This window comes from Megascapheus bottae, chromosome 29 (genome assembly GCF_031878675.1).
Source record: "Megascapheus bottae isolate mThoBot1 chromosome 29, mThoBot2.hap1, whole genome shotgun sequence".
Lineage (NCBI taxonomy): Eukaryota > Metazoa > Chordata > Mammalia > Rodentia > Geomyidae > Megascapheus > Megascapheus bottae.
Window position 1 is genome coordinate 4,989,092 of NC_143537.1, and position 14,297 is coordinate 5,003,388.

General features: G+C 46.8%; 1 protein-coding gene across 1 annotated transcript in view; it reads left to right on the plus strand.

Annotated features, from left to right (window-relative positions):
- Gabrb2 (gamma-aminobutyric acid type A receptor subunit beta2) overlaps positions 1–14,297 on the plus strand; it is a 110,727-nt gene that overhangs the window by 76,424 nt on the left and 20,006 nt on the right. Inside the window, exons 6-8 of the mRNA XM_090321079.1 lie at positions 9,614–9,751; positions 10,873–11,025; positions 14,010–14,254. Of these exons, the coding sequence (XP_090177205.1) occupies positions 9,614–9,751; positions 10,873–11,025; positions 14,010–14,254 (536 nt within the window). The remainder of the gene's footprint in view (positions 1–9,613; positions 9,752–10,872; positions 11,026–14,009; positions 14,255–14,297) is intronic.

The following is a 14,297-nucleotide window of genomic DNA, read 5'->3' on the forward strand; positions in this document are numbered from 1 at the left end:
GTCCGATACAAGGACTGCAGTTGCGCTTTCTCAATGATCTGGTTTCATCGCTCAGCGCTGCCTGCATATGTTCTGTCTCTTCCTGGATAAACACTAGTGATGGGAAAAGGCCTCCTTCAGGGCCTGAGGCCTCATTCCTGAAGGTCAGCAGTAAGCATTCTGCAGGGAGGCAGCTCTGTTGTTCAGAAAGTTGTATGGTGATCAAGGCTTCTTCCCATCTGTCCACCTACAAAAGCAGCGGTCCATTAGTCACTTAAAACACATTCATTGAGCATTATCTTCATGTTTGTAAAAGAAAAAATCACTTACCAGAATTTTAGTACTTGACATCCGTGGCTTGGAACTTTCCAAATGCCATTCTTCAGAGACAGAGTTGAGGTCGCTAGAATGAATGGTAATTTAGGTCACTTTGCATGATTTCACATGAACAGGTATATTTAAATAACCTGTCCTGCATGCTCTAACATCCATGAATTGCATTTTTAATTCTTTAAAAGAATGTTTTTAATCTTTACATAGTTGTAGCAGCTTATAAATACTGTGCATCTTAATCAATTGTCGCACCTTTCGGCATTTTCACCCACCCCTCCCTACCCACCCTTTCCATTGCTTACCTTAATTCTAGGTTACGTATTGAATGTTTTGCAGTTTAACGAAGGAGTTTATGCGTACAGCCCATCTTGATCTGTGTCACCACTTCAGCATGTTTCCCTCTCCTAAGAGTTCTTTCATATGTGTAAACAGCAAGGATCGCTTTCTGTGGACAGTATTTTATCTGTATGTATAATGTATACACAGATAAATATGTACACACATATGTACATATCTGTATATATGCATATGTATTCCTCAGACTACCCCGAGGCTGCTGTCACATGATCTGTTTTCATGTACCTGCGGTTGCATTGACCCTGATTTTACCAGCGATGAGAGCGTTGCAAGCATGTTGCAGCATGCATTCTTTTCCTCTGAGCGGTGTGACTAAGGATGGACTCCTTGATGCTGATTACTCTTAGGATGGGCTGTTGAACTCCACAGCACCTCGTGTGGGCTTATGTCTACCTTCATATCAACTCAATGGTTTCTTCTCTGTAAAACCAAGCCATATCACAATCATTATCTAAACAACAGGTGGTTCCAAAACCTAAAGGATTTCTGAACCCTTGCTCCCTACTATGTCTTGATACTCTCTTTTGCTCTGTTTGTAAGGGAAGGAGGCATTCTTTTGCATTTTTTCCCTATAGGTTTCAAGTCTGCATTAACCTCTGTGGGCCTCTACTGACATTGCATTAGATCAAGTCTTACGAAGCTGAAATTCATCTACCTCTTACAATTCTTTTGATGCCATGGCTGATTCTATTTCAGCTGTGTTTATAGAGTGAAAAGTTGGCTTTTCTGCCATCTTTGTGTTACCCCTTCTTACCATGTTTGTGTGTGTGCGTGCATGCACATATGGTGCATGCATGCGTACATGCATGTATGCCAGTGCTGGGCCTTTCACTCAGGGCCTGGACACTGTCCCTGAGCTTTTGTGTTCAAGGCTAGTGCTCTACCACTTGAGCTACAGCTCTACTTCCGGCTCTTGGGTAATTAGAAATTAGTGCCTTACAGTTTTCTTCCTGGGCTGGCTTTGAACCCCAGTCCTCAGATCTCAGACTACTGGGTAGTTGTGATCCACTGGCACCCAGCCTCACACATGGTTTTATGTAGGAGAAAAATAAAGTGGAAGAGTCAAATCAAAACCATCCCACGTCAAAACATGATGGGTCAGATACTGGAAACCACGGCTTTCATTTGTCCTGTTCTTGCTGTCCTTGTTTTCCCATAAGCCCTGCCGTCCACATGATAGAAGTATGAATGATGACGTATCATTCTCTAATGATAGAAGTGATGATTTGTTAAGAGGCAGACTCAAAAGGCCAAGACGGCTCCGGGGTCGGGAGGGTGGCACAAAGCAGGAATCACAGCCCTGATGTCAGGACTGCTTCTGAGGCCAGAAAGAGGCGACACGCGCTGACTTCTGGAGAAAAACGAGCTCCTGACACTTCATGTGCAATAATTTTTAAGTCACAGTTATCCAGTCTGGGATCTCGCTCCCCGGTCACAAGCGGGTAAGCCCTCCTGTAAAGATTTACGCCTGGTGTCTTCCTCCTGCTGGGCTGAAGTCAGTCTTTTGATAGGTGGCCTTTCCTCCCGCCCTGCGCCGTGACTTACGGCCCTGTCCAGGGACTGGAAGATGGCCAGCACACACCGCACACACTCAAGCAGCTTCCTGAAAACGAAAGGATGTGAAAAGCAAATCATCACACTTGTGAAGGTCACCAGGGGCTAAACATGGCAGCGGGGAAGGTAGAATCCAGGCCTCCGCCCTCCCCTATCCAGGGGTATGTACGCACGGTCCGTTCATGTTTTTTCTTGGTTTTTTGTTTTTGCTTTTGTTCAGGCCAGTGTTTGAACTGAAGATCTCGCTAGGTTCGTTTAGTCATAGCTGATACTCTACAACAGAACCTTGGGTCTTGCAGACTGTTCTTCCAGGTCTGGCTTTGAATGGTGATCCTCTGATCTCAGCCTCTCGGGTAGCTTAAGATTATAGACACAGCCGCCCCCGGCATGCAGTGGATTCACCGTGTTCCTCCTGCGCAGCGCGCGCTCTCCACGCGGGCACAGAGCAGTGGCACGTGTGTCTGTTACGGGTTTGAAATGTCCAGTAGCCTCGCCCCTTGCCGGGTGCGTCCTGTGTTAGTGCTCTCCGTGAAGAATCCCCAGGAGCTGCTCATGCTCCAGGAGGAGGGGCGGGGCCAGGCTGGCTGAGGTCCTGGGCTATCACGCACCAGTTCTCCTCGCGTGGAAATTCAAGCCCATGGCTTTTGTAACGTCTGATCCAGACGATGCATTAAAAGCCAGGAAGAGATTGGACCAGGTCTTTCTTCTCCTTGGATACTTATTTTAGGAGTGGCCCAAAATAGACAGATGAAAGATAGGTTAGGATAGCAGCAGGCGTTTGCATAGGTATTATTAATAAAAAGAGAAGATAGGGTATCTGCGAAGGTATTATTAAAACAAAATTCTCTGCCTATGGCTTAAATATATAAATCAATACATGGCCCTTCTTTTAACCTTGTCTTTCAGCTTTAAGGCCTTTCCAAAACAGTGGCCTTCCAAGAAAACACAGCGTCCATCCTTCCATGGTGTGGAGTTTGGGTTTTACAGAGGGGCGACTAAGACAGCAATATCCCTCCACCGGCTGTCAGAGCTAAGAGCAGGAAAAGGTGTGTCGAACACTAACCTCAGAACTTCCAAATACCGACCCAGTACTAGCCGATTTTTCTAGAAACAAAATGTTTTCTTCTGCCTTTTGAGAAAACCCAACTCTGGGCTCCTTGAGTGCCCCAGTATAGCTTCCCCAGACAGAAGGATGGATGGTGGCACTTGACAGGCATGCCTGTGCCCAGGCCCATGGTGGGGACAGGCATCCTTCTGTCCTCCCACGCCATATGCCAGGTCACGTGTACTCTTCAGTGTCCTTCTGCACCGGACAGGTCCCTGAAGGTGGAGGTAAATTTAAATTTGCCAGCTGTGGGTGTCAAGGACAGGAGACCCCGTTGGCCCTGGCTCTGTCTGCAGCTTTCTGCCACGGAGGCAGAGTGAAAGAGATTCCCTTTCTGTCGTCTCCTTTCAAGATGGCCTATTGTATTCTCTGGAATATAGGTTGCTTTTTATAGCCCTGAATCTCTGGGGACTCGGGCAGAATGTAATGTTCCCCTGTTAGAACTATTATGGACACTGCCAACACCAGGGCCTGCTGGGCGTGGTAAATGGCCCACCTGAGCCCCCCCCCATCTTCCTAAAAAGTTATCCCCTATCGTGTGGTACGGTTGGATTTCAGAGCCAGAATGAAAGCAGCTCCCCGATGCACTGTGCAACTGAACCACAGAAGAGCCGGGCGCCGGTGGCTCAGAAGGCGAGATCTGAGGGACGCTGCTCACAGCCAGGAGTAAAGTCTCTGACACTCTAATGGCCAATCAACCAGCAACGAAAAAGCCAGAAGTGGAGCTGTGGCTCAAGTGGTAGAGCACCAGCCTTGAGTGAAAAAGTCAAGCGAGAGCTCAGGGCCCTGAGTTCAAGCCTCAGCACCAATACACACAGAACAAAACTCTTCCCACTTAATTTTCACAGTGACCGGATGAGTTGGTAACACAGGATTCTGGGAGAAAACCCTACAGAGCGCAACTCTTTATATAGAAATCACAGACTGACCATCCTACATTTACATACATGTGCGTGTATGTATACATAGGGTGTATAAACATAAAGAGAAATGAGTTCTGTACGAGAAGGAAGCCTCGGGGCTCTGTGGGGTCAGGGGCAGAGCGCTGTGTGATTTCACCCACACAGGGCCCTAGCTTCGGTCGCAAGCACCGCAGAGGACACACATAAGAGAGAGAGAAAGAGAAAGAGAGAGAGAGGGAGGGAGGGAGGAAGGGAGGGAGGAAGGAAGGAAGGAAGGAAGGCAGGCAGGCAGGCAGGCAGGCAGGCAGGCAGGCATATTTAAAATCTATTGTCTCTAGAATGTTCTTTGACAAAGTTGGCATTGCAGCTGGCACAGTCCCAGCCCCTCTGGTTGTTCAGCAGACAGCAGCTGTCTCTTCCCAAGGGCCTAACTCTTCCAGCCATCCCTTCAACCTGACTTGTGCCCAAGGCTGGTAGCTCTCCAGATTAAGAACAGGGGATGGCGTTACACCTCAGGTGCCCCAGGAGGTGGAGACAGCTTCACAAGTGCATGACAGCGCTGCCCGCAGACCTGGGTGTAGTCCTGCTAACGGTGTATGACCAGACCTCAAACCAGAACAGTCATCACAGCCCTTCCCCATCCTGCCTGCTAGCTAATTGTCCACCCTCATTTCATGTCTCCTCTTTCTTTGTTTCTTAAAAGTTTGTGATGAGTCCGAGTCATACTTTTCCTTTAGCCTGTCCCATCTGCTAAGAAAGCACAGACTTCCTTGTGCAGTGGGACATGGTGGAGGTGTTTTCATGTCTGCCTTCTTGTCTACTGCCCCTCATGTGTCCTGTGACTTGAGTCAGATTTCACCATACTGTTTTTTGGCAAAGTCCGTGGCAGTGAGCACTGTCTTCCAGTCAGGATATACATGACACTTGGTGGTAGATGTACTCCTTTCTTATGGCTTGAAGGAAGTGCCATTGTTTGATTATAATTGGTTTTCTTTTTTGCTTAAAAAAAAGCAAAAAATAATTTCTTCACAGCAACTGTCTGGTAACAGCATGGTTTTGTGCCTGAATCTTATTAATTCCCTAAATAGCAAATGGGTTCCTTCAGTGTTGACCATTGTGTGCAGTTATACAAACTTCAACAAAGGACAGTGTCCCCAATTACAGATTCCATCTGCGTTTCGGTTTGAGTAATGCCTTTCTTTTGCCAAGGGGAGCATCCTTCAAACGACACCTCAGGCTTTTTGACGGGTCTCGTGTGTTCTTTGGGCTTGTCTTTGCATTCCAGTCTGGTGTGTTATTACAGGCACATGCCAGTGTAGCAGAAAGGCTCTGGGTTGTTCATTGCTTCATGGTGGTGCCTCTGGGACGGCATGATAGACTGACCCAGGAGACAATTCTGTCACTTAAAAAAAAACCAGCATCTGAACTCTTGAAGATTAAATGACCTCCTCCTTTCATCTGTATCTCTTCCCTGCCACAATCAAACTCCAGTTCTTAACTTTTTCCATATCATCTAAATCAAGAAGGGGGAAAGAACAACTCATTCTTGGAGTCTTTTCATTAGGAGATATCTGAAGCCCGTGGGTATTCACCATCATGTTTACTACAGTAGACAGAAAGTTTCAAACCCAGGGAAACGACGTATGTCACTAGATCTGGGTAGGTAGGTAGAGAGGTATGTTCGTTCCTACGTAGGTAAATAGGTAGGTAGGTAGATAGATAGATCCAATATATCCTACATGTACACAAGAGAGTATGGAAGCTTTAGAAGGACATTTCAGTTCAGACTTTCCTACCAAACTATTAAAGTGATAAATTGGAGGTTTATGGAAGTTTCTCACTATTCTTTTACCCAGGCCCTAAAATGATACATTCTACTGACAACTCTGCACAGTGATGAGAGGGATAGAATAACAAAGCTAAAACAAAATAACCAATATTTAATCCTTTTTTTAAAAAAATGAATACATGTGGTTCTTATACTGCATCTCTGACCCACAAATCTGTAACAATTCGGGCTAAGTAGGAGTCCGTGGATTAAGATGTGCTAAAATGAATTGGTGATATTCCCCCTCCCAGTGCAAGAGAAAAAAAAAAAAAAAACCAGCTACGCATCACAGTGCCCTAGATTTTCCTCACTGAAACATCAGAATAGGCAGATGCCACCCACAGATTCCCAGGATGCACTGCGGGACCCTTGCAATCCTATATTCTGGCCAAAATGGTTTGGTTACAAAGAAAAGGCCCCCTTAAAAGAACCCAAGCCAAGGACCCGGACTTGTGCTACTTTAAATTCCTCACCATAAACTTTTAAGCTTTGGCACTGATTGGCAATGGCATCATCACTAGCCTGGTCTGTTCATTCTCCCTGGTTCCCAACCCTTTCATTTCTCCTTTCTCCACACCTCCTCCCGTCCTCACTGCCAGCCAGTGACCTTCATTTTCACCTCCTGGAGAAAACTGCTGAAACACCACCAGAGGAGGACTCAGAATCCTGGCACACAGCATCTCCCCACCACCCACACCCACACCCACACCCACACAGGTCCCTGCTCCCTGCTGCTCTCATCAGCCCATCTGCCCAGAGAAAACAAAAGTCTATCCTAAGATTCTCATCCACAAAGCCAGCCTCAGGCTGCTGTGTGAGAGGGCTTTGCAGGATGTGCGGGGAAAATGCTGATGCAACCCTTGGCTCTACAAAGGAAAGGCTTTAGTGACACAAGCCAGCACACATTTGGTGAAGCTCTGGCCCCAGAACACTGCTGACCCCCCCAGACCAAATAGCAGCCCCCTGCTTCATCTGCCTGCATGAGCAGGAGGGACCCTCCGCCCCCGCGGGCCTCCCTGCTGGAGCTCACACCAGCCCTCCCACAGAGCCCCTGAATTCCCTGCATTTCCCACTTGGAGCCATGGTTATTGATGTAAAGAATGTGTGCTGTCTGTTTAAATAAGAACTCACAGGTGAGTAACAGAAATAGATTTCCTTGCCAGATAATTTTTCAGTGTAGCATTGCTTCTCAGATGACATTGTGCAGGCAGAAGCAAGCTCAGATCTGGAAACGAGAGATACTGTGGTTTCTTTTTATTAATGATCACCCAGATTTGTTCACTTTGCACTGTTTTATGTTTTTTTTATTTATTTGTGTATTCGTATTTCTGAGGGCTGGATACTGGCGTTTGAATTGAGGGCCTCTCGGTTGGTAGGCAGGCTTCTGCCATTGAGGTACTCCTCCTGCTCTTTCATGTGCTAATTGTGTTTGAGGAGGGTACCCTTCCCTGACCCAGGTGTGTGTCTGAGACAGTGATCCACCTATTTCAGCCTTCCCATCGTAGCTGGGCTGGCAGGCACATGCCACCCTCATTAACCCCATTCCGTCGACATGGACCACCACAGATTTTCCCTCATCCTCTCCTCTGAGCCCGCTGCGTGGCTTCAGGTGACAGTGTGTGCCTCCACTCCCAGGGGAGGGACTCATGCCATTTCCTGGTTGAGCTGGCCTCAGATGTGATTGGCCTCCTAACCTCAGCTTCCCAAGCAGCTGGGACTCCAGGCAGGAGGCAGCAGCCCTGGGCCTCGTAGAGTCTTGAGCCTTCTGCAAAAGCCTCCTGCCTGCCTCCCCTCACCGGGAGAGTCCCCCCCGCCCCAGCTGACTCTGTAGGCCAGAGGAGCTGTGATGGTTGAGACGGAGAAGCCAGGCTGGTTCCTCCTTCCTTCCTTTGCCAGCCCTTATTAAAAAGCAGATGGGTTGGTATCACAGTTGACGGCATTTTATTGCACAGCTGTGCATATCTCCTTGGCCATTCAATTGGCCTTGTTAATTTAAACATCTTCTATTATCACTCTTGAGTTAACATGCTCTTCTGTGTGATGCTATCCACTTCCCACCGGGGAACATTATCAGACTGGAGTTGTAGGTCTTGGCGCCCTCCAGGGACCAGGGTGGTAGATCAGTTTCCAGAAATCTATCAGGGGACTGTGGCCTCTCAAAAGATTCCCTTGCTGACCTCAGGGCTCAGCATAACTGAAAGGACTGTGGAATGACCTCCATGCTCTGCAGTCCAGTGTCTTAGAGAATTATGGTACTGTGTGGATATTTGATATGCTAAATATATATATATATATATACATATACACACACATATAATCTTCTGGCTAGGCACTGGTAACTCACGCCTGTAATCCTAGCTACCTTGGAAGCTGAGTTTTAAGGATCATGGTTTAAAGCCTACCCAGGCAAGAAAGTCTATGAGACTCTTACCTCCAATAATATACTCAGAGAAAGCTGAAAATGGTGCTGTGTCTCAAGTGGTAGAATGCTAGCCTTGAGCAAAAGGAGCTCAGGGGCAGTGCCAAGGCCCAGAGTTCAAGTCTCATGACTAACAAAGAAAAAAAGAAAAGAAAGAACATCTTGTCAAATAAGTTTGGCTGTGGCAAACAGAAGTGGAATTAAAGGGGTTCTTTACTAAAGAATTTCTTCTTCTCTGCTGTGTTAAATGTTTTATAACTGTATAAGCAAGTGCCCAGTTGAGGTGTTCCTCTCAAATTTGGTTGTGGGACCCTTTTTGATCATGCATGTTTAGAGATCATATTCCTTAGAATAGTTCCTTAGAAATCAATATTTACTAAGAAATCCTCTTGACTCATAAGAGAACCCCCATAAGAGTTCAAATATTATTAGAGAGTTACAATTTCTCCAATGTCTTATACTGCTTTGGAAACCGGAGGGGTGGCATCCATCCTTCCACCTTCAGCTCTGACATGAAGGTACTCTGGAGAGAAGACTATAGAATCTCTTCTCATATATTATGTGTCCATATAATGGGTACTTTTTATTTCAGGAATATTGGTGTTAGAGCAAAAGAGTAAAATGTTAACTAATCTAAATGATGTCATAAAAAGTGATTACTTCATGATCAGTTATGCTGGCACAAAACCCCAAACATATTATAATTAGAATATTTCATATGAGAAAGGGATAATTGATAGCATTCAACTGATTGTCTGATTTTTCCTCAGTCTGTGATCTAGAGTAACATGAGGGTGTGATCATGTTTTACGGAGTGAGATTCGTGATCAGATATTGTTGGGTACAATCAAGAATGGTGTGATAATGTCATCACGGTAGAAAGAGTGGAGATTTATGCCCACACAAACCAGGTTCGAACCCTGCTGGGCTTTATGGGCAAATGTGTGCTGTGCATTTTCTAAGCCCCTGGTGGCTTTTGAGTGTAGTGATACGTGCGTTGTGAAATCGTGGGGTGAGGTTCCAGTGTCCTGAACCCCTCACTGCAGCCCTCAGCTGTAGCTCCTGCTGTGCGTCCGGCTCATCTTCTAACTGGTGTCCTTTCTTTTGTGTGTCTATCTGTGTCTTCCACTTCACAGATGGGTACACGACCGACGACATTGAGTTTTACTGGCGGGGCGATGACAATGCTGTCACCGGTGTCACAAAAATCGAGCTCCCGCAGTTCTCCATCGTGGATTACAAGCTCATCACCAAGAAGGTGGTGTTCTCCACAGGTGCGGAGCCGGGATGGAGAGGGGCTCGCCACTCTGGGGCTGTGCCCTGGGGAAGAACCAACTCTCTGGAGCACTTGGTTCCTCTCCCCACTTTGCTGCACCCACAGCCCAGCCAGACGCCCCAGGAGCCCCCCAAAAAGCCAGAGGCTCATGCTCCTCTCATTTACAGAGAGAAAACAGAAGGAGAGATGGACGCCAGGCACACGTCCCTCATAGAACGATACTCTACCCCCCCCACACACACACCAGCTAAAGCCGCTTCCAGATGCCCGCTTTCTCATCACATAGCCACCCTCCCATTCTGTCTACCATACTGCTTGACATGTCTCATCTAAAGAATTACCTTCCCAGCTCTCACCCTACCAGAGAACGGGAGACCAGCACACATCCTCTCCCCCGCCCCCGCCCCCGCCCCACACACCCCTCTCTGACTCTGTCTTGCTCTCTCCATGCACGCATGCACACGCCTATTTCTTTGAACCCAGGACCTGCTGCGTGCTGAGTGCGCGTGCTCCTTGAGTTTACCTCTGAGCTGGGACATATGCCTTTAGTTGTATGTCCCACTGTCATGATTTCCTGACCTGTTAGTGGATCACAGATCCCTTTGGCATTCTGATGGACACGATAGAATTATTTAAGAATAAAGAGTTTGCATACAGCTGGCAACTTAGGTAGACCTCTTTCTCTGCAGTCTCACCATGATCACAGAGTTTTTAAAAAACAAACCTACCTACAACTTTCTCTCTTTTTTTAGTATGAGCAGAGCATTCGGCCTCTGTGTATGTGATACGTGAGATGGACTTGCTGAGAAGTGGTTATGCAGTGGAAAAGGCTGGCCCAAGCATGCCGGCCCTCACTGGAGCGAAGGGGGGAAGGGAGTGGGTGTCTGGGACATGGCTGCCACACAAGGCTGGGCAGGGATTGTTTGAGCTGCCCTAGGGGCCCAGTAACTGCTGCTCACGAAACCCCAGGGCTCTTCCACTCCATCTGCAGAAAATCTGTATCCTTCACCCCAAGCTAACGCTGAATTGAGGGAAGATGTACCACGTGTTTATGGCCCCTTAATGGAGCATAGCATACCAATATTGATGACTGATGATGCTCTGAAATTGCCTTTCCAGGTTCCTACCCCAGACTGTCCCTCAGCTTTAAGCTGAAGAGAAATATCGGCTACTTCATCCTGCAAACATACATGCCCTCCATTCTGATCACCATTCTCTCCTGGGTTTCCTTCTGGATCAATTACGATGCCTCAGCAGCACGCGTGGCTTTAGGTGAGCCCTACTTTTAAGTACTTAAGGAGCTTGCCTTGGTGCGTGTGCGTGTGCGTGTGTGTGTGTGTGTGCGCACTTGTGCCCTCACACACTGTCTTTACCCAGGAATTCGTGATGCATGTCAAGAGTGAACCTTACACACTGCCAGAGTCAAACCCCAGGAGCATCAAATCAATTAAGCACCAATTAAAGCTCTTCCGTGTCAGAATTAGTTGACCATATAGTTGTTCGTTGGAGACTTTTATTGAAATGCATTTCATGTCATATTGCTTGCATAATTGTCCAATTTGTGTCTGTATATCTACACCTGAGAGAAGCTCCCTTCCACCCCATCTCCCCTGCCATGAGCAAGAGATAAAGGTCATGTGTTATGAGGCAAGTGGACATGCAGGAATAATTCCAAGTTTCACTGATGCTTTGGCATAGCATGCAGAAGACAGGAGGGCACTGCTTATGCCTGATTTCTTTTCTCCAGGCACCTTAAACAGTTGCAGTTAACCACAGATGAATAACTTTATGAACTTTCACACAGCCTTCGTTTTTTAGGGTTCATACCATACCCTTGATTTCTTCAAACCATGAAACTTTAATTGGGCCATAACTTCCTGTGAAAAATCATTTATTCATTCTAGAAGCGTAGAATACTTCATATATGCCAAGAACCCTAGGTACTGCAAAGAAAGATATACAAGAATTGAATAACCATGCAGTGGCACCACAGGGTAGATACAGAGACCAGCCAGGCAGGGGGGCTCGAGATGAGACCAGATCAAGGGCTTCCAAAACCATGGAGAGTCCTGTTCCTGCCCAGAGCAGCGCTGCATATCACAGGCCATACACAAAGGCTCCAGGAGACCAGCCAGAAGATCAGCAGGAGGTCAACAAGGGCAGGATGGGGGGGTGGGTTGCTGGGGAAGAAGGAGGGAAAGATCATGAATGGGTGGTCAGCCATGGAAAAGGATCAGAGAAGTAGCACGGGTCAATCTCAGACTTACTGGGCTGCTATTATGATTAGACAGCGATGGCTTCTGGGTGATGGGGAAAGAAGGAACGATCTCTTCCGGGAATGGCCTGCTGACATCCAGGCCTCTCACCACCCATGTGGTGATGCCAACTCCTGTGTTATGTCCTTAATACCTTGCACAAGAGAGGGTGACGGGTAGATATTGGGGTGAATGAAGGAATGAGTGTAGTTTGTTCATTTCCTCGTCTGACCCTTACAGGAATGATAAATAATTCGTTAACTTTTTAAGTATCTCTTTTTTTAATTTTTTTATTTTTTCATTAGAGAATTTATTAACGTTGATTTTTACATCATATTTTAAATGACAAGTTTAACAAACAAGTGTTCAAGGAGGGAATCTCTATTTACAATCACTGGGACTTAGCATTTAGAACTTAATCAAAATTAGGCTAAGGTTTGTATGTCATAGAAACATATGAATTTATGAAATAAAACATTATGTCTATAGAGTCATAGATAAGTATCTCTTTTTATGCGAGCCATTGTTATTAGCTTCAGAAACACTTTAAAATGAGATTTTAATCAATAATTTTAAAAAAAAGCATGGTCAGTTTCCATGTGGACAGAGTGTGGGATCATGGATAATTCAGTGATAGAACTGGAAAACGTTGCCAAGTGTTTGTGATAAAGAACACAGGCAAACTGTAAAACACTTTAAAGTAAAGCCAAGGGACAACTTTATATTTTCTGTAAATGCTCATAAGGGTATATTTTTAAGAGATTATGACTAGAGAGATAAAAATGAAAAAATATAGGATGACATCAAAATAGAATCTGGCTTTTGAGATTGGCTACTGGATAACCAGCTGAGAGGTTCCCTGAGTGAGAAGCTGCCAGTGTTTAAGGGGAGTCTGGGCGACCTGACCTCTGTGCTGTCCTTTTGTGTCGCTGTTCGCTGCGGAGATGGACTTGATCACACTGTGTGACTCGCAGTGCCCTCACCTTCCAATTAAGCTTTGAGAGCAAATACTCCAGAGAAACTGGCCCAACTGGACCAGCAATTATAGCGTGAGCTCACATGGCACTCGCCACAGAAGCTCTAACAATACTTCTTGTTATTTATCTGGCCATTGTGCCTAATTGCCCCAATCAAAACATATGGGAGCTATAACACTTCCTTCTCTCCCACCCTCCACTTCTGCTTTCCAGCTATTGACAGAATGTCCACCTCTGTGGCCTGCGTAACACACACACACACACACACACACACACACACACACACACACACACACTAAGGGCAGACCCCTGGCTGTTACTTTAACTCCTCCCCCTCCACCATTAGCATGGGTCATTCTGAAGTCCCCTGACTTGGCATTTGTCACTATTCTTGAGTCTTTCTTCCCCATCCTCCAAACAATTGTCCTCAATTCCACCTGTCCAGATTCCTCTCGGCTGGAAGCTGGGCAGTGCTTCACGTTGGCTTTAATTTGAAGTTTGCGTTCCACACCACACAGCCTTATCTTATTCTCTACTTTTCCTGTCTCTCTTTCCATCTCATCCAGTAATGCATTCACTAGGCAACCTTTATGTGCAGTTTTCCCCACCATGAGTGGCCATAGGCCTACTGTGGCTTTTGGCCTCAGGTCCTGGGCAGGAGTCCGCTCAAAAATTAAAAATCTCTATGTCCTGATCTGGTCCCTGCCATATCACAGAGTGACTTCACGCCACTCTCCATAGCCATCTCACACACTGCCCGTGCATCTCATTCCCACTTCTAAAACGAAACCACAAAAATAGAATCAGCAGAAAATTCCAAGGCGATTCCTCTTTACTTTAAGTAATCCATTGTCTTCAGAGACAGTCGCAGGGCTAGCATGCACGCGTCCACTCTGTGCATTAGAGCGCGCGTGAGCGAGGCACAGGAAACTCACAGCAGCTGTGAGGACAGACAGGCAGCCATGAGGACAGACAGGCAGCCCGGACGCTGTGCCCTCTCCACTGTTGCCGTTCCTTTCTGCAGGAATCACCACCGTCCTGACAATGACCACCATCAACACCCACCTCCGGGAAACGCTCCCCAAAATCCCCTACGTGAAGGCCATCGACATGTACCTCATGGGCTGCTTCGTGTTCGTGTTCATGGCGCTGCTGGAGTACGCGCTGGTCAACTACATCTTCTTCGGGCGAGGGCCCCAGCGCCAGAAGAAAGCCGCCGAGAAGGCTGCGAGCGCCAACAACGAGAAGATGCGCCTGGATGTCAACAAGGTAAACCCCTGCCGAAGCGCGAGCCCGAGGCTGGCGCCGTGGG